Source organism: Schistocerca piceifrons, chromosome 8, assembly GCF_021461385.2.
Source record: "Schistocerca piceifrons isolate TAMUIC-IGC-003096 chromosome 8, iqSchPice1.1, whole genome shotgun sequence".
NCBI classification, from domain to species: domain Eukaryota; kingdom Metazoa; phylum Arthropoda; class Insecta; order Orthoptera; family Acrididae; genus Schistocerca; species Schistocerca piceifrons.
Genome location: NC_060145.1, coordinates 171,795,604 through 171,823,453, shown reverse-complemented (window position 1 = coordinate 171,823,453; position 27,850 = coordinate 171,795,604). Strand labels below are relative to the sequence as shown.

Here is a 27,850-nt window from a genome sequence, read left to right as displayed (position 1 = left end):
CTGCATTTTTATATTGTTGATGTTTGAAATTTCTTGTTTGGAGGCCTTCAGCGGTGAAAGAACTGCATTTTGGAAACTCGTAGTTGTAAAAGTTCATCCATGTGCCGCATTGGTTGTAAATGTGTTATTAAATTACAATAAATCACAATTTTAAGGTGAAGCTGCCCCCAACCTTATTTGGCCCTTTCCACAATCCTAATCACCTGTTCTGCCCTGCGGGTTTAGCGGGCGTTTCAGCTATGGAGGAGGAACACGAAGGAACAACCTCAACTAAACTAAGAGCAGCCAGACCTCTTGTGCAGATGGAGCTTCGATCATTGAGGAAGGTGGCTACAAAAAAATTGCACGAAGCATGGGGAAGGGATCGCTTGTGAGTTCTACTAGAAGTCCAACTAGCACAATGATCGTGGGTAGGGAGCAAAGAGAATGAAGAACAGTGATCGAGCTGCTAATCATAAGACACTTATTTCTGTAGTCAGTGCTTAAGCGACGCTTGAGGAGGTGTGAAGAGTGGCGGATACGAAAAACCTCAAGGGGGGGGGGGGTCGCTAAATATATCTTGAGCTACCTTTGCTTTTAACGTAATAAAAAATAATCAAGTCACGTGCAAACTTTAAGAACGTTTCATAGAACTAGTTATACACATGTACAAGACAATGCCATCTTATGATATAAAAAAGTCACAATTGTGGTTCTCTTCCTTAAATGATGAATTCTATGCGCCTATTCTTCCTAACAAGTTGATTAATTATGTTGCGTTTCGTGATGCAAATACCTAAAAATAAAGTACGACGGACTATTAATACGACGTTAAATGTAAAATACCTGCGCGAGACATAAATACTCTGTGGAATTTAAGCATCTCCGTGCGAACCCGTTAACAAAGATATACTGACTGTATTAAGCCACGGCAAAGAGATAATTATTCCATGTTGGACATTGGAAGGGAGATATTCTATGTCGGATTGGGAGGAGACTGTTGGTAGCCGCCATTAAGGCAGTAATCTTTGTTTTATGTTATTGAAGAAAATAAATACACATAAAAGCACAAAAGGAGTATCAGGTTTGTAGAGTTCATAACCCTTAATCATTTCAAAAGAAATATTCAGTGATTATAAAGACGCAAGTCGTTCGGAAGTGTTGTGTGGTTTGATGGTGCGAACGTACAGTTTTACACGGTTTTGGGATTCCTCGAGAATATTTCTCCGAAGACTTAAATAATTTCACGAACTGAAGTTGGACGCCACATTCCATACACACGACACCCCACAGCACTTGGCTGTGTCGATCGATTTCCGTAGAGCGATAAATTATCTATATCGATTTCAAGTGGAGAAGTTCCAGCAAGGAGACTCAACGAGATCTGCTGCTGCGAAACGCATATGGTATTGCCGTATTCTTTAACTTACAGAGAACAGTAAGCAATATAGATTTCATAACCACCGCAAACATAATTAAAAGGACTCAAATAAAAGGAGTAAACAGTGAAATCGCAAAACCAAACCATAAATAAAAATCAATTAATAGTAATACATAATCACATAAAAAAACGCTCATTAAATAATAGAGAGTATGAGAACAGCCGGCCTATGTGGCCGAGCGATTCTAGGCGCTTCAGTCTGGAACCGCGCGACCGCTACGGTCGCAGGTTCGAATCCTGCCTTGGGCATGGATGTGTGTGATGTCCTTAGGTTAGTTATATTTAAGTAGTTCTAAGTTCTAGGGGACTGATGACCTCAGATGTTAAGTCCCATAGCGCTCAGAGCCATTTGAACATTTTTTTTGAATGAGAACAAGAACTTTAAAATTTCATCGTCAATAGGACAATGAGTGTCAGGGTGAGTGTTCAACAGAGCTAAGCCACTAAGTCGATCTTCCTTCATTGTCGAATGGTCGCGACTTTTTTCGTAGGTATGTATCTATCTATGTGCCAGACAGAAACGTATAAAATACGATGCGCTGACGCGCGTGCTACGTAGGAAAGTACAACTACTCGATAACACGATTCATTCGAGCCGACTGACGAAAGAAACGAACGAACAGCGTACGGACTGACTGGCGGGGGCGGCGCGGGTGGCAATGCGGTCGGCCCCTCAAGGGGGGGGGGGGGGGCGATGCGCGCGCCCCTCGCGCTCCCTATATGCATTCGCCACTGGAATGACGCCTGTGGTCAGTGGATGACTGGAAACGAGTGACGAATCACGTTATTCCTGTGGCTATCAGATGGAACATCTTGGGTTTTGGCTAATGCTTGGAGAACGTTACCTGACATAATGAGTGATGTTCAAATGGTTGAAATGGCTCTGAGCACTATGGGACTCAACTGCTGTGGTCATCAGTCCCCTAGAACTTAGAACTACTTAAACCTAACTAACCTAAGGACATCACACATATCCATGCCCGAGGCAGGATTCGAACCTGCGACCGGAGCAGTCGCACGGTTCCAGACTGCGCGCCTAGAACCGCGAGACCACCGCGGCCGGCTGAGTGATGTCAACCGTCAAGTACGGAGGAGATGGTTTCATGGTTACGTTGTGATCCCATTATTGTGCTTAGGAGAGTGCTAAATGTGGAGGACATGAATACATTTGGAAGCATTGTGCACTGCGTACAGTAGAGGAACAGTCCGGGAACGATGATTGTTTGTACCAGAACGACAATGCACTCCGTCATCTACATCTATATCTACATCTACAAGATTACTCTGCAGTTCACTCTGCTTGGCAGAGGGTTCATTGGACCACCTTTAAGCTATTTCTCTACCGTTCCAGACCCGAACGGCGCGCGGGAAAAACGAACGCATTAATCTTTCCGTGCGAGCTCTGATTGCTCTCATTTTATCGTGGTGATCATTTCTCCCTATGCAGGTGGGCACCAAAAGAATATTTTCGCAATCGCACGTGAAAGTTTGAAATTTCACGAGAAGGTCCTGCCGCAACGAAAAACGCTTTTGTTTTAATGATTGCCTCCTCCTCCCTCCCCCCCCCCCCCCCCCACACACACCATCGACACCACAATTCACGTATCATGTCCGCGGGTCTCTCTCCCCTATTCCGCGATAATACCAAAAGAACTGCCTTTCTTTGAATATTTTCAGTGTCCTCCATGAGTCCCATCCCGTGCGGATCCCACACCGCACGTGAGTACTCCAGAAGAGGACGAACAGGTGTCGTGTAAGCAGTCTGTTTAGTAGACCCGTTACATTCTCTAAGTGTTCTGCCAATAAATTGCAGTCTTTGGTTTGCTTTCCCCACAACATTATTTATGTGATCGTTCCAATTTAAGTTATTCGTAACTGTAATCGCTAGGTATTTTAGTTGAATTTAAGGTCTTTAGATTTGTTGATTTATCGTGTAAGCACAAATTCAGTGGATTTATTTTAGTACTGATGTGGATGACTTCACACTTCTCATTATTTAGAGTCGATTGCCACTTTTGGCTCAATGCAGATATCTTGTCTAAAGCATTTTGCAATTGGTCTGATCATCTGATGACTTTGCAAGACGGTAAATGACAGCCAAGAGGGCTGCTCAGATAGCCTCCTACGTCATTTACGTAGGTTAGGAGCAGCAGAGGGCCTATAACACTTCCTTGGGGAGCGCCAGATATTACTTCTGTTTTATTCGATGACTTTCTGTTAGTTTCTACGAACTGTGACCTTTCTGACAGGAATTCAAGAATCAACTTGCGCAACTGAGGCAATATCCTATAGGCACGCAACTTGATTACAGGACGCTTTTGAGGAACGGTGTCAAAAACCTTCTGGAAAGCTAAAAATATGGAGTCAATCTGACATCCCCTGTCGATAGCACTCATTCTTCGTTAGGATAAAGAACTAGTTGTGTTTCTCAAGAACGATATTTTCCGAATCCGTTTTGACTATTTGTCAATAAATCGTTTTCTTCGAGGAAATACGTAATGCTCGAACACAGCATATGTTCCAAAATCCTTCTGCATATCGACGTTTCTGATGTGGGTCTGTAATTCAGCGGATCACTCTTATTTCCTTTCTTGGGTTTTGGTGTGACTTGTGCAGTTTTCCAGTCTTTAGGTAAGAAAGAATCTTTCGACGAGCGAGCGGTTTTATGTGATTGTTAAGGGTGGAGCTATTGTGTCAGCATACTGTGAAAAGAGCCTGACTGGTATGCAATCTGGACCGAAGGCTTTCCCTTCATTTAGGGGTTTAAGCTGCTTCGCTACATTGTGGGTACCTCCTTGAATGTTACTAATGTTGGCAGCTGTTCTTGATGCAGCAGCATCTGTGAGACAGTTGTTTGTGCACAATAATATTCCTGAAATGCACATGCCTACTCAGAGTCTCGACCTGAAACCAGTGGACCAAGGATGAGTTAGAACGTCGATTTCTCTCCAGACCCCAGCGTCCAAAGTTGATACCTTCTCTGATTTCGGCTCTTGAAGAAGGATGGGCTACAACTTCTTCGCAGACATTGAGACACAGCATGGAAAGTGTGGATGGACACTTCCAATATTAATGTTCTCTAATAGATGTCCCATACTTTTGATCAGATGGTGTATTATTTACTGTTGCCGTGCAAATGAAAACAGTCAATGTAAAACAGGAATGAAGATTAGGGTCTAACGTGTCTACGACGCTGTCATTATAGACGGAGACATGTTCGAGATAGGGAGGGATAGGGAAGGAAAACAACCGTGTCCTTTCCAAACGGATTATCCGGAAATTGTCTTAATTTATTTAGGGAATCCGCGGAAAACGTAAATATGGATGGCCGGGCGGGGATTTGAACCACCTTCCACCTGTATTTGCGTCCATTTAGTAGTGAGTACGTCCTCCCCGCACACGGATGAGTTCTTCCACTCAGTGAGGCATGCTCTGGATGAGACCATCAAGTTTATCTTGTGGTATGAGGTCCCACCCCTCAACGACAGCTTCAGTGAGGTCTTGAAGATTGAAACTTCCTGGCAGATCTAGACTGTGTGCTGGATGGAGACTCAAACTCCGGACCTTCGTCTTTCGCGGGCAAGTGCTCTAACACTGAGCTACCCAAGCACGACCCACGACCCGTTCTCACAATTTTACTTCCGCCAGTACCTCATCTCCTACCTTCCAAACTAAAGGACGGGTCGTGAGTCGTGCTTGGGTAGCTCAGTGGTAGAGCACTTGCCCGCGAAAGGCAAAGGTGCCGAGTTCGAGTCTCGGCCCTGGCACACAGTTTTGATCTGCCAGCGCACACTCCGCTGCAGAGTGAAAATTTCATTCCGGTCTTGAAGATTGTCAGGTGGATTCAGACTCTGTGCAATGGGCACCTTGAACAGTTCCCATGCGTGCTCAATTGCATTCATGTCTGGGGACTGTGCTAATCAATGCATTCGGTCGTGATTTCGTAGACTTTCCCGGCGCAATAACTTCTGATATTCTTCACGGGTTTGCAGCCGGATCATGTCGTCGTCCAGACACAATATTTCGGCGGACCAGCTGGCCGCCATCTTCAGGTGAGTTAATGTGCATTCGGTTGATTGCATCTTTGAAGACACCGAGACAATGCTAGAGTACTGTGCGGTCTTGCATTGTCATGGACTAGGATGAAGTTGTCACAGACGACACGTCTGTAAGGCCTTACAATCGTTTGTAGGACCTCTTGGAGATATCAGGGACCAGTCAAACTACCATAGGTGTGAATAAGAGGGGTCCGTCGTCCCATCATTATTGCCGCCCAGAACATTACACTTCCTCCTGCAAACGGACTGACTTCCTGCTCGTATCGGCGTTCCTGGTGCCGTCTAGCGCATCTCCACACCCTAACACGCCTAGCGTCCGGTCGCAAAGCAATCCTGGTCTCATCAGCAAACATGACATTACTCCATTCGGCAACGGTCCAGTGTTGATGTGCAAGAGCACAGTTCCTTCGATTGCATCGGCTCCGTTGGTTCAGTTCAAAACTTCTCATTCGTCTTCTGGAATGGTGACTACTATGATGCAATCCTCTACTCGCTATTTGGTCTTAGATATGAATCCCTGTTATCTGGGAGAAGTCATTTCTAATATTTCTGGCAGTTGATGTTGGGTGTCCGTGAGCCGACAGTTGGAGGAAACGATCCTACATTGGTGTTGTCTTTCGTTCACATTTCCCCTCTCTCTGTACTTTCTCCACGCCTTAGACAAACCACTTTGAGTGACATGTACCCGATCGACAACATCTTGCCGTCTATGATCTGATGGAAAATAAAGTCAGTATTCTGGCTCTATAGAAGTGTTGGAGACCTCTATGTGACATGTTACTGCAGTGCTGAACACAAACTGAACGAAGCTGTTGTTGATACTAGACTGCTCGTCGTGTTACGCTGCGGCAGCAGTATGTTTACATGACTGAGAAACAGCTACAAAGCATGGCAGTAGCAAACACCGTCCAGTATATGGGCTCAAAATGGATAATGCATGAAGTGCCTGGATCAATGAGACCTCTGGTATTGTAAACCACTTTTTACGATAATATTCCAAACTTTTGTTGAGGAACGAATATTAGATGTCTACTCTGTCCAGCAGCCAAGATTAAAACTCTCCTTGGCTCTCTCTTGGATCTAGCACCAAAGAAGTCACGTATTTACTGGATCCCTTGCCACTGTGGCAAAACGTGGCCAGACGATTCGCACTGTTCAAGACAGATATATTAAACAACATCACAACACTGTAGTCACTAAAATCTAAAGAACCTGCGGTGGCAGAGCACTGTCTAACCAAAGGGCACAGAATGACGTATGGTGAGGCGCTAGATCAGTGGTCGTCAAACTTCTTTGCTCAGAAGCCAACACAAACATTATGAAGCGGGACTGTGGGCCTCATATGTACCTATCTCCATATTAATTAGTAAGCTGTATAAATTAGTATATTATGAGCCCCCATGAGACAAGTTACAGTAAGGGCGCCGTAAGTTGGTCGTCTGCCCCCAATTCACCGATCGTAACACTTCGTGTCGGATGTTCTGTTTCAAATTGCTGCAACCATCAGCATCTCGGAAGCCGTAACTCTGTAATTGCCTGATCAAATGTTGTTTTCCCTGTATGAGCAGATGATTAACTAATAACAGTAATTGTACTTATATTTAAAAGTATTATGCAACATCAGACAGAATCAAAAATGTTTAGGTCTAATGTTTGTTTTGACTGTAATTTTTCTCGTGCTCATTGCGTTGTGTAACAACAGCCTTAATTTAATCTCATATTCTTTACTAAAATATGTACCGTATTTGGAGATTACCGTCTCTATAATTCGCATTAACGAATCCATGTTTCTTCTGTGTCAAAGTTTATACCATAGCATCTGAGTGGTATGAGGTACGACTGTTGATATTTTTAAAAATATCAAGAATCCGATATATCGATATTTAAAAAGTATAATTATCGGATTCAATGTGTCGTTAAAAATATGGATATATAGATATATCGACTGAAAAGTTATTGGCATACCTGCCCATAAAAATATGCGCTGAACATTGTAAATATATTGCCGGTTCTAAACTGTATATTTAAAGTATTGATTTATTTTTAGATATTCTGTGCATCAACAAGCTAGCAGCCTGCCTCTCCCCCCCCCCCCCCCCTCCATCCTCTTGGAGCAATAATTGAAAAGAAAACCATGCACGCTCACGTTTGGCGATAACCGCTTTGCTAACAATGGTAACTGTAAGTGGCACAATAAAAGGTTTCCGATGGTTCCGTCGTTCGGTTTTGTCACATATCGGGTTTGTCCGGAGTACTTCATGTCCTCTTACTGGTTTTCCATTTCTGCCAACGTCAGCGAGCTAGCAGCTATAGTGTCAAAATTGCGTGCTGAAGCTAAACGTTGCAGTTTCTGTTGGTAGCGCCGATTACGTCAGCATTTCCCCCTCACGCGTCTCCGCCCACCGCAAAGACCAGTCTTGTCATTCAAAGTTTTGTTCATCAAATTTAGCAACTGTTTTTGAAGAACACCGATGTGATGAAATAGCACACTAGTTGCGTTACAAATTGTTTTTTAACGCACAGGTGTGCTATTTCTTCACATTGGAAATCCTGTTATTCCATTCACCACCTCCCCCCCCCCCCCCCCGGCTCCTGTGCAATTGGATTTCTTCTTTTGTGCCATATGTACTTGCTTCACACAGTCAAAGAGAAAGACTGAACGTGATGAAAGCTCCGTATTACTAGTTTCAAAAGAAAAACTTCAAATATTTACCGAAAATTGTGAAAAAATAATATACAATAGAAACATCGGCTCTCGATATTGCGAGTTTGATATTGATATATCGTGTGAAAAATGTCAGCGACATATATCAATATCTGATTAATGAAATATCGATATTTTGGCAACAGCTCTAGTACGAAGCTTCCTTGGCTGTGAGATGTCAGTACTGAAAGATAAAACTGTGAGACATTCCCCTTCTCACTTCCTTTAACCCCGCGGCGGTCGCGTTTCTTACAACTCTGCCCCTGACGTATGCGGCCAGCTTTGCTAAATTTACGGCCGAATTCAGCGACGCCAAGTAAAATTAATCATATCTTAAAATTTCGCTGCTCCTCTAACTATTTTTGTTTGTTATCGACAGCAAAGCTACACTCTTAAGAAGCTGTTAACACTGGTTGACGTTCTTGGATTCGACTGTTAGTTGCTTGATGATTGTTACTGTAAAGTATGACTGAGAACCGCGGGCCGCACGAATACTTGGTTCGGGGCGCACTTTCACTAGATTATGTCGACCCATAGAAAACCGATATCGACCCCAAGGGGTCGATATCGACCACTTTGGGAATCCCTGCACTAGACAGTTGAACTGCTGAGGTGCCGGGTATCCTCCCTCATATCGGCGTCGTCCAGGCACGATATTTCGACAACGTGAATCGTTAGCTTCATCATACCCGACACCTCAAGATCTCAACAGTTTGCCGGGAAAGTCTCAAGAATTACACTAAAATAGATAGCTGCTCCTGCATCGCGCATTTAGTTCTGCGATTGAAATTGGGTTAGCGGGTAGTTTAACAAACAGCGACAAGGGCTATCCTGTAAATAAAGTGTGGAGTCTTGTTTTATCTGATTAAAAAAAACTGTTTAGACTTTCCCGGCTTGGGCACACACACTGTAGTGATTCATCGTTTCTGTCAGCTTTCACCACGGGAGCTACGTCACGTTATGGGGCAGCAGTGACAATTTATTTCGTAGGTTCTTTGATTCTCTGTTACAGATGAAACCGTTACCGTAGACGGCAGTTGTTGGTAATTTAATGCAGGTTGACAACCTCTGCAGAAAATTTCGCGGTTATAGAAAGATACGAGGGTTGGAAATTTAATAGTGGTAACTATATATTCACAGCTCGTACAAAATAGATACGTGTTTCAAAGTTTTACTGACCTTCAAAGTAGTCACCAGCATTGTGTATAACCCGTTGCCAGCGATGTGGACGTCGTAGGATACTCTTAGCAGTGCCAGTTGTGTTGACAGTTCGAGCGGCTCGGTCCATTGCCGGACGAATTTGTAGCAGTTCTGAAGCGAATACCGTGAAGTCAGGGGAGTGCAGTAGATGGTATAGCACTTACCTGCCCCATCAGTCAAACAAATCAGTAACAGCTTGCACTGTACGTGCTTGAGTATTGGCCTACAAAATGATAGTCAGGTCCCGCAGAAAGTGTCATCACTTCTGTAGTAGGTTGTGTTCCATAAATGAACAGCATAGAGACAGAAGTGATGACATTTTCTGCAGGACCTGACCATCATTTTGCAGGTCAATGCTCAAGCACGTACAGTGCAAGATGTTACTGATTTATTTGACTGATGGGGCTGCTAAGTGCTGTACCATCTACTGCACTCCCCTGACTTAAGCCCTCGTGAGTTCAACTCCATTTCTAAAAAAAGGATACACTTCACGGCATTCGCTTCAGAACTGCTACAAATTCGTCGGGCAATAGACCGCGCCGCTCGAACTGTCAACACAACTGGCACTGCTAAGAGTATCCTACTACTTCCACATCGCTGGCAACGGGTTAAACACAATGCTGGTGACTACTTTTAAGGTCAGTAAAACTTTGAAACACTTATCTATTTTGTACGAGCTGTAAATAAATTGTTGCCACTATTAAAGTTCCAATCCTCGTATTTGTCAGAAGTTACTTTCCAAACACATGCGGTGTCAAAACAAGCAAATACCACAAGGATGCATGCAATGCATAATAATAGATGCGGGTAAACAAGACCTGTTGAGTGAGTGAGTGAATAGGAATAAATTCCGGTGAGATTTAGTAAGCAGCGTTCGTACCCGAAGACGACGGCCAGACGCACCACTGAAATATTATGTCAAGACGACTGTTTGATTCGGCTACAGACTCAGTGAGACTATAATCGAGATCCCATATCGTTTGATTGCTCCATCGGCAATCAGTCACAACAGTCAAGTATCTAGGAGCTTCCGTCTGAGCTAGGGGTGGCACTTCAATCTAGCAACGGGCAGGCAGACAGATACCAAACACAGGTTTACTGGTAGAATCCTTAAAAACTGCAATTCAGCGACGAAAGTGATGGCTTATTCTCGTTCCACCTATTCCTAAATACTATTCGTCGATCTTCGACCATTATCAAGTTAAGTTGACAGGAGAGAGATCTAAGCTTTCTTTTCTCTTTCTTGCGGAGGTTTTTCTTGATATTTTACGCCCTTTTTGTTTCTGCCATTTTGTCATTTTGCTCCCCAACACGTCCAGTGTCTCATTTGCTAATCTAGTTTCCTCACCATCACCTGATTTAATTTTACTACATTGCATTACTTTTTTTACTTTCGTTCATACTTAGTGATGGCTTATTCTCGTTCCACCTGTTCCTAAATACTATTCGTCGATCTTCGACCATTATCAAGTTAAGTTGACAGGAGAGAGATCTAAGCTTTCTTTTCTCTTTCTTGCGGAGGTTTTTCTTGATATTTTACGCCCTTTTTGTTTCTGCCATTTTGTCATTTTGCTCCCCAACACGTCCAGTGTCTCATTTGCTAATCTAGTTTCCTCACCATCACCTGATTTAATTTTACTACATTGCATTACTTTGTTTACTTTCGTTCATACTTATTTTATAATGTTTTTGCAAGATGCGTCCATTCTGTTCAACTAATCTTTCAATTGTTTCGCAGTCTCCGACTAAAGAACATTGTCACTGGCAAAAATTAACGATTTTTTTTCCATCCATGTGAATTTTAATTCCCCTTCCCAATTTGTCTTTGGTTTCCTTTACCCGGTTGATAGGCTACAACCCTTTCCCACTCCCTTATTAACTATTGGACTCATATTCTTCGATTCTCACAACTACAGAATGTTTTCGGTTGTAGATAACCTTTCGCTCTCTTCATTTTATCTCTGCAACCTTCAGAATTTCAAAGCGTGTATTCCAAGACACAATGACCATCACCGTGAAATTCTGGCGTCTTCAGGGTGGTGCCGACAATCCTGCCTGCTTAACAACCACGAATCCAACAGGAAAGTGGAGTATATGATTCTGGTACACTGCACAATGTACACCTCAAGATACTAGCGGCGTTCAGTTAGTAATGCAACACATTTTTTCCTCGGAAAGTTCTCTTAATAATGCAGAATTTGCTATGGGGCTGTCGCAGTGAACGGAGATTATGTTGAAAAATAGCGATTTGTAACCAAAAGAATAGGGAATGATATAATGTATTGGAATCCTGAATAAAACTTACCTGCTTTCAGAGTAGATGTATTGCATTACTTATTGAACGCTACTCGCCACTTACAGAGTACACATTGAGGGTTTTTTTTTTTTTTTTTTTTTTTTTTAGAAGCTGATATAAGGTATAAGGTAGCAGTATGAAAAACAAGAGCATTAAAGTCAAATGCACGTCCAGATTCGTGAATAATGATCATATTGTTAAGATACACATATATCATTCTCTGGAAAGCGGAGCGAATCTCCAAAAAATTTCAGTAAATCACGCGAAATATTCAGTATGCTGCGATTCGCGTGTCGCCAATGACTTTCTTAATAGCAGTGGGCGGAATAGATTATTGCTGCGCTCATTTCAATGTTATTAGGGAAGGGCGTGTACCGCCTGTTTTATTCATGTTGCATCTACGATTAAAGCTAACACCAAACGGGAAGTTCGTCCTGTCAGGACCGGGCCTTTGATCCTGACAACATGGGCAGAAGCAGTTACATAGAGTAACAGTATTTGAGAATATAAAATGGAACGTCTCATAGTTTCATTTGCAGTCAAAGCAAACGACAGACCTCGGTTCAATGGTAGCGAAACACCAGTGAAACAGAATGATTAGAACACGCACTAACGATATTTTAGAAAATTCAGCTGAGTAAAAATTGATTTGCAGGATGATCAACAGGAAACAAAATGCACAAAGTGAGTCACCTTGCTGTGTCATTCTTGCCAATACATAGCATTTTGCGTCTCTGCTTGCTAGCTGATGCGGACCCCACCGAAATTCGCAAACGCCACACTACCCTGGCAATTACAGCCGAAAACAACGGCAAGGATCGCATTACAACTCCGAAGCAATCTCGTACCACTGAACATGGTGTGCCAGTAAACCAATGATCTCACGTCAAACTTAGACAGCTACAAATTCATCTAAAAACATTCAACAGCCTAGATCGCATAAAATATTTCTTTATTTGAGACAGCCGGTTTCGACAGACTGTGCTGTTATCTTTAGGTCTGTAACAAAATGCATATACATGGAATGTGTCTCATAACATGATGCAAGACGTAACATTTAAGATAAAACTTTTAGTTTTGCTTTAGAAAAACCAGAAACGGAACTGTATATTTACAGACCATAAAATTCTTTTGGTTCTGAAAACGTTCTCACTTTACGATGAACGTCACGTCAAGTTGTCACGTGGATAAAAATCGGCACGTTATGAAAGGTTTATCATAATTAAAATATTTAAAAACGTAGAGCGCCTTGTGCAAAAGATCATGTCCAAAATATATCGGTCATAGATGATTGTTACATCACAAAAACACAGCAGCACATCTGTTTACATAAGCCGGACATAGTCTAAAAGAATTTAGAATTACCTAGATTATATTCAGCCATAATTTAAGGAAGAGAGTACTTACTGACGCCGAACAAATGTTACGCATAATTTCAAAGCTTTTCCAGAATTTCACTCTCTGTCAGAGTCGTCCATGAAGAAATGATGCTTTTATAAACCACCTAAGCTCCACCCTAGACCACACCTAACGCAAAGCAACCAATTTTCCTGGGTTGGACGAAGAGCGTAATGTTTAGATTTAGACCCTGTACTGTAGCATAGCTGTAGTATGCCCGTTCTTCCGATACACATAAAAATTGTCACTGGGTCAAGGGATACTCAAAGCACTTGATCCCTTATCTCTGTGATCAATAGAACCCAGGACATGACCCCCTGGAAAACGCATTTTCGTGCGCAGCATTTTGGAACATACTGGTGCCGTGTTCTACAGTACTGGGTGTACCTGTAGGATTATATCGTTGAACGACACGTACCTAAGGAGACACAACATTGACATGCGTGAAAAACTAGCCTTTCTTAAAACGAAGCGCAGTTTACCCAGACTACACTCATCCTAAATTAATAAAACCAACAAAATGGCTCTGAGCACTATGGGACTTAACATCTGAGGCCATCAGTCCTCTAGAACTTAGAACTACTTAAACCTAACTCACCTAAGGACATCACACACATCCATGCCCGAGGAAGGACTCGAACCCGCGACCGTAGCGGTCGCGCGGTTCCAGACTGAAGCGCCTAGAACCGCTTTTTTTTTATTCCACAAAAACAATAACAAAAATGGCTACAATGAAATGACATAAATAAGGTGACAGATAATTGCAGTCATAAATTACAGCATTCAAAGAATGAATCTTTAGCAGTAGCACAATTTAGCACCTTCATTGTCACCTTGAACTGGCGCAGTTCAGCATGCACTTTTCCTTCTTCTGCAGCCTGAGGTTCCTCATCATCATTTCCCAGACCCAAATTAATCATTCAGTAAATCCTTGATGTGTGTTCCTTCCAGGGTAAATTACGTGGACAGAGGAGCAGTCCCGAACAGCGACATCACAAAATCCTTCGCTACCTTGTTATTTTTTGTCAGTCCGAGACTTCTAAACGCATCAATAGGGAGTTCAAGATCTTCCTTTATATCAGACACCAGATGTTTGTCGCCATATTCTTGTATCTGCTGTACTACTGATTTATTTTTCATGTGTGACTTGCAGGTGAGGTTAGGGTCGGGAACGTGATCCAACCCATTCCCTCTCTACTAGGAATCCAGTTCCTAACCTATACCCATTTCTGTTGAAGACAATTCGGAGCATGTTACCATATTTCTTATTGTGATTCTGATATTTAAGTATTTTTTCGAATTCATTTTCCATATACATCTTGTATTCAATATGTTCATCGCTCCCAATATTGTTAAAAACATAACTTGTATATTTGCCCATTAACCAAATCACTGCGTTATTTTTTGCCTGAGGGTAGTAACTTTCCTCTGGTCTGAAGAAAATGTTAGTCGGTACATTGTTTGCTGAAGTTCTTGTTATTTGAGCAATTTTCTCCCTGGTCCACCTCCAGTTCATAATCCGATCTCCACATGTATAACGATGAGGCACACTATCAACGAGGTTGCATTTGCTGCAGAGGTTAGTGTCACTTAAACCGATGGCAAAGAGACACTCATTAGTGCTGATGATGTTATTAACTGCCTTGTACCACGTTGTTCTCACGTCAGACGAAAGAACATCACTACTGATGTTTTTCCAGACCACATTTCTTGCTATTCCAGCATATTTAGTTCCTGTGTTATTTTTCCTTTCATATTTCCGTCTTTCAGCTAAAATCGCCTTTGCTGTAACATTATTGAACTTTAAAAGCTCAGCCACACCGGCCGAGCCAATAAAACCAACATAATTAGCGTTTTGCGTCTTCAACCATAACGCGTTTACATATAGCTGTATTACACATGGGAGTTCGATTCTTTAATTAATCGTGGGTGGGGCCGGGGCGGGGCGGGGGGGGGGGGGGGGACAACGACGACGACGACGACTGATTCGATTGAAAGTATAGAAGTATAGTAAAGCTCCTAATGCCAGCCGAAAGTGTATGTGTGCGCCATTGGACCGATTTCAACCAAACTTGGCACACGTCCCTTAACACACACTAGACCGATTTCGACCAGACTAGGTACGCACGTCCCTTCCTGTCAGGCAACGATCACTTTGAGTGTAAAACCACCTACCTATCATAGTTCAGGAGATATAACGTCATAAACAGTGAGATGCTTCAAAAACAGAGGCATCATGCGCGACGTTTAAATTTATTACTTCTGTGCTACTCGTTCCAGTCGCAGTAAATTTGGCAGACAGTATCCACATATACCACTGAATGTACCTAGACAAAATATATCATTTTACGATATATAGTTCAAGAGATATGAAATCAGAAATATCTAGATGCGGGGAAAAATGCCGCGACTTGAATAAAATTTAATACATTTGTTCTTTACTTCTGAAACCCTACTACTGTCAAGTCAACTTAAGGAAATCCTTGATACCTGACAGCGCTTTTGACAGCTTTCAGCTGCGAAGCGCAAAGGACTGTAAGCGAAAACAATAGCCGTCAATGGTGTTATGAAGAGGATTGCCACACAGATGTTAACAAAATCGTTTTGTAGAATTGTGAAACAGCTGCGCCCAGATGCCGGGACATGTTTCTAGAAATAAAGTTTATAATGAAGTTCTGATTTAAATAAACATTACAGAGAATTCGTTTTTTACATACCATATCTTTTGATTTGCATACTGTACTAACAAATTTGTACATATGCATATTTCTTTGTATGACTGTTTCATAATTTTAAATGTATTTTCACGAATATATGGAAATGCAATGTTTTCCGTATTACACTACAAACACGGATCATTTTTTTTGTTTTTGTTTCTAATAGAAAATTGGAAAAATGAATACCAGCGGAATACCAGTTTGTTCAGCTAGTTTTATATTTAAATGACGGAAGTATTACATCTGAACACAAAAAGAGACCGAAACGACACTTCCATTACCATTCTCGGGCGCTAATGTTTATTTTCATCTTTATATATTTTACGAATCGAACCCAGGCCACCAATGCTGTAAGTGAACATTCTACCATAGAGCTATATGGGCAAACGACGAAATAGGCAGTAAATTACAGAATTAAAGACGCTCGGAAAATTTCAAAATCGATTTTATTGAGAAATTGTTAGAATTGCATTGAACTTCTTTGTGGGACTAATATTTGAGCTCTAAACGTAGCATAAATATAAAAAAAATCACAGAAATCTGATTGCCTGCAGTCTCCTTGTGAGTAAAGTGGTATGGTCTTTGTGGTCTGGCACCCTATAACTCTCACCCTCTCGCTTGCTAACGTATTTCAGTTTTGTAAATGATCCACGGATGAGTAAATACCTGACAAGAGAACCGTCAAACCTGTTAATGAAGGATTTTGATAAAGCTTAGGTATGACGTAGAGGGACTTGCCCTGAATAGCTGGCTAACGGCTTTTCATGCTATTTGATGGCGGTAGTGAATTCGCCCTTCGACTGCTCATCACACTGCTCTACTTCCTTATGGATCTTCTTTCGGCTGTCCTTCTGTAGAAGCTCTTGCTTTATCCGTTTCACTGTACTCTTTTGACACACACTGCAACACAAGTGATGCTGGCAATAACGGGAGAAGGGACAACAAAAAGTGCGGTTAGGTCTAGAAAACGCAGAAAGCGAACGTTGTCAAAATGTTTGGAATTTCAACTACAACCACAAACGTAAACAAATTTGAAGAAAGTGTGCTGTTATGATTGCTGTATTAACGAAATTACTATGGCGGAAATGACTATTTTTGAATAATTTTGCATTAAGTGTACTGTTTAATGATATTCTGTACGATGAAATTGAAAAAAAAAACTGCACGGTGCAGGATATGAAGACGTACCTTCTGTTTAGTAACTTTAACTGCTGCGCTACGCTTGTTTGGTAGAATCGTGGTTAACGTTACAGGTATAGACTGAGGTGACAAAAGTCATGGGATAGCGATCAGCACATAAACAGATGGCTGTAGTAATGCGTACACAAGGTATAAAAGGGCAGTGCATTGGCGGAGCTTCATTTGTACTCAGGTGATTCATATGAAAAGGTTTTCGTGATTATCGCCGCAAGACGCGAATTAACAAATTTTGAACGCGGTATGGTATGGCTGGTTCAAATGGCTCTGAGCACTATGGGACTTAACTTGTAAGGGCGTCAGTCCCCTAGAACTTAGAACTACTTAAACCTAACTAATCTAAGGACATCACATACATCCATGCCCGAGGCAGGATTCGAACCTGCGACCGTAGCGGTCGCGCAATTCCAGACTATAGCTCCTAGAACCGCTTGGCCACACCGGCCGGCGCGGAATGGTAATTCAAGTTGTCGCATGGGACATTCCATTTCGGAAACCGTTGGGGAATTCAATATTCCGAGATCCACAGTGTCAAGAGTGTGCCGGGAATATCAAAATTCAGGTATTACCTTTCCCACGGACAACGCAGTGGCCAACGGTGTTTACTTAACGACCAAGAGCAGCGGCGTTTGCGTAGAGTTGTTAGTGCTAACAGACAGGTAACACTGCGTGAAGTAACCGCAGAAATCAATGTGGGCCGTACGAGAATTTACCCGTTAACACAGAGCGGCAAACTTTGGCGTTAATGGGCTACTGCAGCAGGGCTCTGGTAGCAGACGATCGACACGAGTGATTTTGCTAACAGCACGGCGTCACCTCCATCGCTTTATCTGGGCTTGTCACCATACCGGTTGAACCCTAGACGACCGAAAAACGACGAGGTGGTCAGATGAGTCTCTGTTTCTGTTCGCGAGAGATGATGGTAGGGGTTGGGGGTTGTTTGGAGAAGGAGACCAGACAGCGAGGTCATCGGTCTCATCGGATTAGTGAAGGACGGGAAGGAGGTCGGCCGTGCCCTTTGAAAGGAACCATCCCGGCATTTGCCTGGAGCGATTTAGGGAAATCACGGAAAGCCTAAACCAGGATGGCCGGACGCGGGATTGAACCGTCGTCCTCCCGAATGCGAGTCCAGTGTCTAACCACTGCGCCACCTCGCTCGGTGATGCTAGGGTTCGAGTGTGGCGCAGACACCATGAAGCCTCGGACACAAATTGTCAACAAGACACTGTATGAGGTGGTGGTGGCTGTGTCTGCATGGAATGGACTGGGTCCTCTGGTCCAAATGAACCGATCATTGACTGGAAATGGTTATGTTGGAGACCATTTTCAGCCATCCATGAACTTCATGTTCCCAAACATCGATGGAATTTTTATGTATGATAATGCCCCATGTCACTGGGTCATAATTGCTCCAGAATGGTTTGAAGAATGTTCCGCACAATTTGAGCCAATGATTTGGCCATCCACATCGCCCGACATGAGTCCCATTGAACATTTATGGGACATAATCGGGAGGTCAGTTGGTACAAAAAATCCTGCATCGCCAACACTTTCGCAATTATGGACAGCTGTAGAGGCAGATGGCTTAGTATTTCTGCAAGGGACTTTCAACGACTTGTTGAGTCCATGGACTGGGTCCTCTGGTCCAAATGAACCGACCATTGACTGGAAATGATTATCAGAATGAGATTTTCACTCTGCAGCGGAGTGTGCGCTGATATGAAACTTCCTGGCAGATTAAAACTGTGTGCCCGACCGAGACTCGAACTCGGGACCTTTGCCTTTCGCGGGCAAGTGCTCTACCATCTGAGCTACCGAAGCACGACTCACGTCCGGTACTCACAGCTTTACTTCTGCCAGTATCCGTCTCCTACCTTCCAAACTTTACAGAAGCTCTCCTGCAGGAGAGCTTCTGTAAAGTTTGGAAGGTAGGAGACGGATACTGGAAATGGTTATGTTGGAGACGATTTCCAATCATCCATGAACTTCACGTTCCCAAATATCGATGGAATTTTTATGTATGATAATGCACCATGTCACCGGGTCATAATTGGTCGAGAATGGTTTGAAGTTATTCCGTACAATTCGAACGAATGATTTGGCCACCCAGATCGCCCGACATGAATCCCATTGAACATTTATGGGACATAATCAGGAGGTCAGTGCGTACAAAAAATCCTGCATCGACAACACTTTTACAATTATGGACAGCTGTAGATGCAGCATGGTTTAGTATTTCTGCAAAGGACTTCCAACGACTTGTTGAGTCCATGCCACGTCGAGTTGCTGCACTACTCAGGGTAAAAGGAGGTGCGACACGATATTAAGAGACATCGCATGACTTACCTCAGTGTACAAGGTACGCATAAAACTTCGAACTAGATTTTCTCGGAAACTAGGGACAGTCGCATAAGAATCCGCTATCCAGCCATTCAGGGCAGATTCTTCTACAAAATATCAAGCACTCATCAAAATCCATGATTAACAGGTCTGATGTTCGCCTTGCCGTTTTTTACGGGCTGTAAGACTCTACAGACTATAAGAAGCGCCGTAACTTTTAAGCATTTCTTGTTTTAAATAACGTTTTTACCATTTTTACTATTAGATTGCAAAGCCAGACTAAACAAATTCGTAGTTTATGAAACCGAAATGACCTGTAAAATCCCTGCAAATCGTCATCTGAACTTTCTTCTTGTTCTTCTTCTTCTCCCTCTTTGTCGTCATTGTCGTCCTCTTTATGTATAAAATGGTCTTCACTGCCATCGAGAGTGTTATTTATGTCGCTTTTCTTGAAAGATTTAACAATAATGGCTTTTCTCACTCTAGACTTCGACTGTTTTATCCACCGACACACTTATTTCATAGTAAGGCGTTTTAAAGCTCCCTTCGGCGTGAATTCATGTTGGGTTTCATCCATCATCCTGCTCTTCGATTCCCCTCTCATATACACTTTAAATGGTATTTTTATGGAGACATCAAGAGGTTGCAATTGTGACGTGAGTCCTCCCGGAATAACAACATGCTCTATATTTCCCTGTCTCAATTTCTCTTTCACGAATTTTTCTTATGATCTAGCACCTTTCCTTCTCTCCCACAACTTTGTTAATCCATAAACTCATACCAGCCTCGTCCATCTAATCCTTGTCATGTACGTTAACAACAACACTGGCGGTATTTCGGAAGGTTTTGGCATTGTTTTGCACTTGAAAATGATCACTGATTAAGTTTAATTAGTCTGTTAAGCTCCACTGCAGCGCTAGCTTACGAGGGTGCATTTGAACCTTTTTCTATTAATTCAATTGCCATTTTGATGCTGTTCAAAAAATGATTCAAATGGCTCTGAGCACTATGGGACTTAACATCTGAGGTCATCAGTCACCTAGAACTTAGAACTACTTAAACCTAACTAACCTAAGGACATCTCACACAATCGTGCCCGAGGCACGACCGTAGCAGTCGCGCGTTTCCAGACTGAAGCGCCTAGAACCGCTCGGCCACCGCGGGTGCTTTGATGCTGTCTTTTCATCCATTTCGATACGTCATATTCTAGTTTTGGCCATTTTGCATTCAGTCCTCTATTTGCACATTTAGTCTCCCTCATTTTTTTTATTTCTTCTTTACTAACCCGCCAATCGCGAATGGCTTTTTCTGTCGGTGGAGGGACGAAATGCTGCTAACCTACTCTCTTCCTATGTTATTCTACATATGCTATTGCTTTAAGTTTATAGCCCACATCATATAACTTTTATTTGTGTCCATTACGAAATTAGCTACTAACAAAAATGTTGTACTGTATTGCGACAACAAATATCACTGTTGGTTCAGGTTACTGGCACCGTAGACTGCAATGACGCATCGCAAGCTACACAGTGTTTTGGGTCTGTGATGATGGGGCGGGAGGGAGACAGTGTCAGCTAGCTTGTGAATCCCCACAACTCATGTTCGTCGCATCGGTGGCGTGCTGCTGCCAGTTGAATTCAGTGTTGCCAGATAGATTTGCGCGGCAGCGAATATCTCCATCTACATCTACATCTACATGGATACTCTGCAAATCACATTTAAATGCCTGGCAGAGGGTTCATCGAACCATCTTCACAATTCTCTATTATTCCAATCTCGTATAGCGCGCGGAAAGAACGAACACCTATATTTTTCTGTACGAGCTCTGATTTCGCTTATTTTATCGCGGTGATCGTTCCTCCTTATGTAGGTCGGTGTCAAAAAAATATCTTCGCATTCGGAGGAGAAAGTTGGTGATTGGAATGTCGTGAGAAGATTCCGTCGCAACGAAATACGCCTTCTTTTAATGATGACCAGCCCAAATCCTGTATCATTTCTGTGACACTCTCTCCCATATTTCGCGATAATACAAAACGTGCTGCCTTTCTTTGAAGTATTTCGATGTACTCCTTCAGTACTATCTGGTGAGCAGTATTCTAAAAGAGGACGGACAAGCGTAGTGTAGGTCTGTTACATTTTCTAAGTGTGCTGCCAATAAAACGCAGTATTTGGTTAGCCTTCTCCACAACATTTTCTATGTGTTCCTTCCAGTTTAAGTTGTTCATAATTGTAATACCTAGGTATGGCCGTTTTCAAGGCTGTCGAGAATTTTAAATCGCACACTGGACGTTTTTAAATTAATTTCGAGTGTAAGACGCACCTGAATTACGGACGCTATTTTTCGAAGAAAAAATGCATCTTATAGTCCGTAAAATATGGTAAGTGTTTTGTGGGTACGCACCTCCTGAGGTGGCTGCGGGCTGTGGGGAAGGTGCTGGGGTCTTCCTTGAGGATGAAGCGGCGCGTGCCCAGCACGTACTGCTCGAAGTAGTGGCGCCAGTCGACGGCGGACACGTCGAAGGCGAAGTTGGTGGCGTCGGCGCCGCGCAGCTTGCCCAGCAGCTGGCGCACGTTCTCGCACGAGAAGCGCCACTCGCGCGTCGTGAAGTACTCCAGGCACGACACGGCGCGCGACAGCTTCTTCTGCACGCGCACCATGCTGCAACAGACCGACAGCCGTCACGCTCTGACGCCGGATCTCGCCGGTGGACAGGGTCACAAACAGTTCACTTCACTGTGTTTCTAATCCGGCAACTGTGTATATTGTTCTCCGGTTTACAGCAGGATGCTTGCACTAGGGATGGGGCATTGAAATACCGGGTGGCTATGATTAAAGTGCAGCTTCTCACGGAGGTTCAGTGTGGGCTGTAATTATGGTACGGCAGCGAAACTTAGTATATACGCTTGCGCGTAAATGTGGAACCGATTTACGGTGGAAAAAATGAGTTCCAATTTTGGCCACCAGGTGCAAATCTGGCGTTGTACACCATTTCATCGACGTCTCCGGTGTTCACATTGAACATGTCGTCCAAGTAGCGGTTCATAATAAAATCAACATTACGTTTTTCTCGCTTGACTGGTCTTCTCTGGTCACGCCCTGTTCCTAATACATTACATGTGGAAACACTTCTGTACCTATTATTGCAATCACAGCGCCAGATTTGCGCCTGGTTGCGAAAATTGAAACTAATTTTTTCCAGTGTAAATCGGTTCCGCATTACCACACTAGAACATCTACCAAGTTTTGCAGACAAACGATACTCGCAGCCCACACTGGACCTCTGTGAGTAGTAATTATAACCACTTGGTTTTATCTGTATTCGATATAACCGTATATCGCTGTACAGAATATCGATACACACTATTAATCGAATTGAAAATATCGATATTTCGACTCATCCGTGCCAGTTATAAAGTTTAAAATTCATGTTAATTATGACGGCACATGTTATATAAAGCTTAGAGAAGCCCGTTTTAGGAATTAATGAAAAGTTAAGGAAAACCAGATTTAATTACATATTATTTTACCATATAAAGAGAGAAATCTTAACAAAAATAAAGAGTTATACTGCAGCATATGAGAAAATAGACAGGAAAAGTCGATTAAAATAGAGATGAATATTTTGGGTGTTAAAAAGTGCCTCAGTCAAGGTTTCTTTCTATGTGTTACAGGCGATGTTTTTTTTCTGAAGTCAGACTCAAAAGGTACCTAAGGCACTGACTCTGGTTCCTTTTAACACTCAACGTTGGTAACACTTCAAATGTTGAAGATACACGAACGTATAAGCTCATTTTCTGTGTACAAAACGCAATACGCGTCTCATACAGACTTCACATTTTTGTCATCTGAACTGTCTGTCAAAAAATGTATGAGTTGTATAACGTAAAATATCCTGATACAAATAAGAAGTGTTAGATGTTCAATACATATTTCAAAGAAAATTATAACCTAAATTTCGGAAAACCACAATTTCACACCTGTGGCTTTTATGAGGAAAAGAAGATGCGAATACGTGGTCCTCACTTACAGGATACTGCGAAAAGAGTCGCGACTGCAGAATTAATGGTGCATATGAGGCGACCTAAACAATTCACATCTGCTCTTAATGAAACGACTAACAAGAGTGAAGAAAATGATTAACTCGTTAGGTCCTGCATTTGACTATACACAAAACAAAATGTAAGTTACCAAAGATTTCTGTTCAGGAAATTTATTACTTGAGGCAATCCACAGTGAACGTTTTCTGTAATTCAACACTATGATGAATTTAGCCCATTACATCTACCATGAAAGTCAGGCCCACAAAGGACCTGATGAAGCTACTTCTTTCCTGTTGTATTTAACTATAAACCATGCATGCGAGACACTTACTGAGTTACACCTGTTATCAGATAATTCTCATAGGCAAAACATGAACCATACGTGCGAGTTTAGAAGTATTAAACAGCTTTTCTTTCCTTTGCGTGGACATTCATACAATCCGTGCAACAGAACGATTGAGTACATAATCATCAGGTGGTTTTCAAAGACTTCGTCAAGTATCTTTACCTAGTCAAAAACCTTATTCACAAGGAAAAATATCTTTTAAAAATTACAAAACTGAAGACTTAAAGAAAATTATGCCATATATTGCAAAAAAAAAAAAAAAAAAGACACGAAGGCTATTACGATCAACTTGTACTGAGGCCAGTAGCTTCTGTTTCTCTCGATGATAATGAATAAGGTTCAGAGAAACAAGTCAGTATAATGTATAATATTCATTAAATAGTAAAGATTTGTGGTTAGAATATGAGCTAACAGATCTTACTCATTATTTAATAAAAATATGCATCATTTGAAGCAAAACCAATCTTTAAAATTTATTGAGTTTTAAAAGGTACCTAAGATAACAGGATAAAATAATTTTTTTCTGGTTTCCTATTAGATATTAAGCATCGAAATGTTTACCTAATTGTAGGGCTATGTCATATTTTAATATGTAACTTTACCAAAACAATATTTAATAGCACAAAAGTTTTTCTCAAAACTATGAAAAAGTGACTTAGGTGCTTTTTAACAGTCAGCTATTCAGATAATATAAATAAAAAAATTATCAGTGCCAAATCTTATTTTCTGGAGAACTTAAAAAAATTAATTTGTTGGCATGTTCTACTTTTAATATACCTCTCTGAGGAGAAATCACTTCGCCAGCTTTTGCAAATAGTCTTTCTGCTGGAATGAAGTCCTTATGACAGATAAATAATTCCTACCTGTATCATACAGACTGGAATTATTTTGAGATATTTCCCTCTAGATCGTGAATGAGTAATCCCCTAATTGTCCAGAGATGGTATTTGTAAGTATATTGATCATTAGGGGCACATAATGTTGCATGAGCATACTAACCTCCAAATCTTTGAACAAGATGCACTCACTGGCCGATATTATTGTGGTACTGTACTCCATCTCCACGTGCATTATCTCATGGATGCATTCGATACTGACTTCATTTTTATGGATGAACTATTACTGCAACAGTCGATGAATGGATTCACATGATGTTTCCACAGTTCCATCCTTATGTTAGTGTGCTGTTTGACTTCTATTAGTTCAATTATATGTGACAGGCACTGAGAACCACAGTCTACCAGTAATGGCACACTTACAGCTGGACATAAATCTGTCGCCTTTTATGAAAATACAACAAGGTTATTCATCTACTATAGTGGGGTCTTCAGTGCAATCATTATAAATGTCCTGGAAGAAACCAGAGTCAACCACTACCATACGATCTGGTTAGTTGCTGAAACGTAGAAATATTAGAAAAACTTTCACATAAATTTCCGGAAAACAGGTGTAACATGTCAAAAGATTAATTATTAATTATGATGTATAAGACAAGTAATCCTTTTCGTAAGTAGTGAACGATATATATTAGTTCCTTCTGTGTCTAATTGGAGAATTGATGGTGGTCACGAAGATGGAAACCCTTTCCAGTGTATTGAAATTAAGGCTTGTTCTTGTTCTTTCTGTAATTTCTAATCTAAGGATGAATAAAATGAAAAGATTCGGAGTTAACTCATCTGTCCAAGATGAATATTATTTCTTAGCATCTACAAATAAAAGCTACAGAATTGTGACGAATGTAAGGTCATAATCTGAATTTATGACTTGCTCCACGTCACAGTAGTATGCTCCATAGTTTTCAAATGTAAGAGATATGTTTTTTTGGAGGCTCTGACGTATTTAACTGGGGAAAAACGTAGCTAATTACAATTCTAAAGAATACGAGTCAAAGATAAAGTTCAAGGTAACTACAGGTCAACAATTGTTCTGTTCAGTGATGTGCGAGCAAATAACTCCTTCAGCGATCGAAATGTTGCTACTTGTGTGGAAAGAATCCTGCTACACATCTTATACCTTCAATATTTCCTCCGATTTGTTTGTTTGTTAAAAACCGTTGTCGCCAAGCGTGCTGTACTTAGTTCACCTTGTCAAAAATGATTATTTACAGGAGTACACAACAATGTGACTGATCAACACTCCGGTAGCTGACCATTCATTAGCTTCATACAGTCGAGAAATCCTTGGCATGGATTAGAAGTAAATTCTTTTTACGTCAGTGAATGTTTGCGTTTTCGAAATTCTGGCTCACTCATAGTTGGGGATTAAATTTTTGGGCGTCAAAAGAATTAAATCATCTTCTCAGTGAATTGAAACTGCTAATAAACAGTTTTCAAAAAGTGACGTAATTTTTAACTGACAACTTGCACAAATAAGTAGTTTTTAATACGAATATTTGTGTTTGTTTATGCATATTGGTTGATTAATGCAAATCTAGGTTACTTCGAATGTACATGAGTATAATTCACTCTTTTTAATAGACAAATTGTAAGCCTGATTGCAGGAATGTGGAATCTAATAGATGTCGAAGGGGTTGCGTGCCCTGAGGCGCTAGAACAGCAATGGAACGCCACTGAGCTGTCTGGGTGTCGAAGTCTATGTATGGGTACATTTTTGAAGTGCTCAGCAAATGCGCGAAGGTGGCATCGAGGGTGTTGCTGAACTGGGGGTATTAGAGGGACCCTTTGGCACTATATTCACGCCCGTGTCAATTTTACACCTCCCTGTGATCACACCACAGCAGGGTGCGAAACAGGAGGACCGAAAAAGCATGAACACCTTTTGCTGCTTCGGATCACGTTCAGATTTCGTCGAATGGTTTTGAACGGTCCCCAGTGGTTCCAACCTGTACATCAGAGCACACACTCCAAATGGGTCAGATCGCTTTCAGTAGGGTTGCTGGCTCACGATGTCCTTAGAGAAAGGCTGAAACTTCCGGGAAGTGGGGAGGGGAGAGGGGGGGGATGTCACCAGTGCTGAACGTTGTGAAGAACGCCGTCCTGCTGCTCATAGCACTGCGAACGGTCGTTTTCGGCTGCGAAAAGGTTAGGAACTGACGCCGCAAGGAAACAGGTGGTTTTGCTGACGCTGCTTATGCCACCTCCTGAGAGCTTTTCGTGCGGATTCTGAGCGGCAGTGTGACTGGAATGCTTTCCTCGGCCACTCGGAAGAAGACCGCGTGATTTCAACGCTAGGCGTCGCCGTTCTGACTTCTATCTCAGGGGCGGCAGAAGAAGGGGTGAAATGTGTGTAAGAGGAGGTGTGGCGAACTTACTCTCATGTGACGCGCCTACTGGTACGTTGGGCAGAATTGCGGTGAAATGTGGTGCCAATGTGACTTCTCTAACCCACCTTACACTTCGGAGTTGTAACCTTTCTTTCGCATCTGTTGGCACCCTGCTTTTTGAAGCGTCGCCAATCCGTTAGCTCGCAGGGCGGTTTCCTTTCGCAGCATTATAGAGGAAGATTGTCGGCACGTTTGAGCCAAATATCAAACTTCCGCACCGCAATGGGAAACAGTTACGGGGTTTCAACAAGGCGATCCTCGAATTGTGTTGTGGAGTGTAGATGCACCTTCTTCGTAGTTTCTCCATATCGTTTAAGGGTTATCCCGGAATGTAGCCACTGAATTATGTACCTTGTGACTATGACAAAACCGGATTTCACTGGATTCGTATTCGAATTCGTAGTGCCTCAAATCATGACAAGGATATTCTGGTTTAAGTTTTTCGTGGTTTCCAGAAATAGCCATAGACAAATGCTGCGATTGCTTCTTTGAAAATGTCACGGTGCATTTCCTTTCCCATCCTTCCCCAATCTAAAAATGGTTCAAATGGCTCTGAGCACTATGGGACTTAACTTCTGAGGTCATCAGTCCCCTAACTAACCTAAGGACATTACACACATCCGTGCCTGTGGCAGGATTCGAACCTGCGACCGTAGTGGTCGCGCGGTTCCAGACTGTAGCGCCTAGAACCGCTCGGCCGCCCCGGCCGGCTCCCCAATCTAATAATCTGGTCTTCTCTAATGACCAAAAGTCTTCGACGGGAAGTTAGTCCCTAATTCACAGAGTCTAGGTGTACTGAGTTAGGGAAACATAGTGCCTGTATTGTGAAAAATACCATCTGTGTGATGTG

General features: G+C 42.2%; 1 protein-coding gene and 1 non-coding gene across 3 annotated transcripts in view; one reads left to right on the top strand and one right to left on the bottom strand.

Moving 5' to 3' along the window:
* Window positions 1–27,850, bottom strand: part of LOC124711420 (putative fatty acyl-CoA reductase CG5065) — a 262,399-nt gene that overhangs the window by 7,833 nt on the left and 226,716 nt on the right. For both annotated transcript variants that reach the window (XM_047241483.1, XM_047241482.1), the window contains one exon: window positions 21,732–21,989. In XM_047241483.1, coding sequence (XP_047097439.1) covers window positions 21,732–21,989 — 258 coding nt within the window. The remainder of the gene's footprint in view (window positions 1–21,731; window positions 21,990–27,850) is intronic.
* Trnas-cga lies at window positions 5,115–5,187 on the top strand. The gene has a single exon. It is a non-coding gene; the product is annotated as a tRNA-Ser (tRNA).